Consider the following 1,330-nt stretch of genomic DNA (forward strand, 5'->3'; position numbering starts at 1 on the left):
TATTGTGTAGTATTGTGTTATGGTGAGAAACTACACTGCCACGACGTTCCTTTCCCTGTCATTTTAATACCGTGGATGGGAATACATAATTATCCATGATATTCTTTCTGTATATAAGATATGTGCCTTTAATAACCTGATTGATAAGCTATGTGGGTAACTAGATGATAAACTGATAGTATTTGTAAATAATAACCAATAATTATATATTTATATAACTAAACGGTGACCTTAGCTAGGATGACTTATTTATATAACGTAAATAACATCTTTATATAACTTCAATAGCCTCTTATAGTAACTCCAATCATCAATTAATGTAACTAAATAGTATAGTTATATAACTTGATAATTGTCTCACTCCTTAACAAAAGGATTAATTACTTTGAACATAGTTATATAACAAAAGGAAAGCCAATTATAACTGATTCTTATAGAATACCTGAAATAATAACCAAAAATTATCTATAAATCACATATATGTTTGTTTTTTTCGGGTAGATAATGCAAATAAGGAATAATCCTTATTTATTCTACTAAAAAATAACCTTTAACTAAGCAATATAATAAGAAATACCTGAAATAACCCATTTATCTAACCATATGGATTAAGTTAACCCGCTTAAGCCAGTAAACAGTAACTTAGAATCACCTCTTTATCGAACTAAATAGTAAGAGATTCTAACTTAACTAGATTTTTTATTATTAATTGATTCTAACTCGATTTTTTAACACCATTTGATTCTAACCAACTCGATTTTTTTAAACATTAATTGATTCTAACTCGATTTTTTAACACTAACTGATTCTAACTAACCGATTTTTTAAAACATTGATTGATTCCAACTCGGATTTTTTAACATTAATAGACGCAACTAAGAGCGTGCCGTGTCTCCCGCAGCCCTTGGACGATGACGATGTCAACTCCATGCACGATGACAAGGACATGGGCGGGGCCGACGCGGAGGGCGTGTGGTCGCCGGACATCGAGCAGAGTTTCCAGGAGGCGCTGGCCATCTACCCCCCCTGCGGCAGGAGGAAGATTATCCTCTCCGACGAAGGCAAGATGTATGGTAAGTGTCCCTGAATGGAGATCTTCGGTTTTTCGTGTGGATGGGTGTGTGGATGTGTGGGTGAGGATTTTTTTTCTTTTCTTTTTCTGTAAGGGGGGGGGTTCGTGTGTTTTTTTTGTATGTTTGGTTGGTTGGTTGGTTGTTGTTGTTTTTTTATCGTGTTTGTTCTTGGTTAGTGTCTTTATCTGTTTCACGAGTGTTGATGATTTTTCTGTTTTTTTTTTTCTTCTCTCGTCATGTTATCTGTCTGTGTTTCT

General features: G+C 34.3%; 1 protein-coding gene across 2 annotated transcripts in view; it reads left to right on the plus strand.

Annotated features, from left to right (window-relative positions):
• Window positions 1-1,330, plus strand: part of LOC119590799 (transcriptional enhancer factor TEF-1-like) — a gene marked incomplete in the record, with an annotated part of 156,884 nt that overhangs the window by 74,923 nt on the left and 80,631 nt on the right. For both annotated transcript variants that reach the window (XM_037939524.1, XM_037939525.1), the window contains 1 exon segment: window positions 902-1,073. In XM_037939524.1, the coding sequence (XP_037795452.1) occupies window positions 902-1,073 (172 nt within the window).

The sequence above is a fragment of the Penaeus monodon genome, chromosome 27, assembly GCF_015228065.2.
Source record: "Penaeus monodon isolate SGIC_2016 chromosome 27, NSTDA_Pmon_1, whole genome shotgun sequence".
Taxonomy (NCBI): domain Eukaryota; kingdom Metazoa; phylum Arthropoda; class Malacostraca; order Decapoda; family Penaeidae; genus Penaeus; species Penaeus monodon.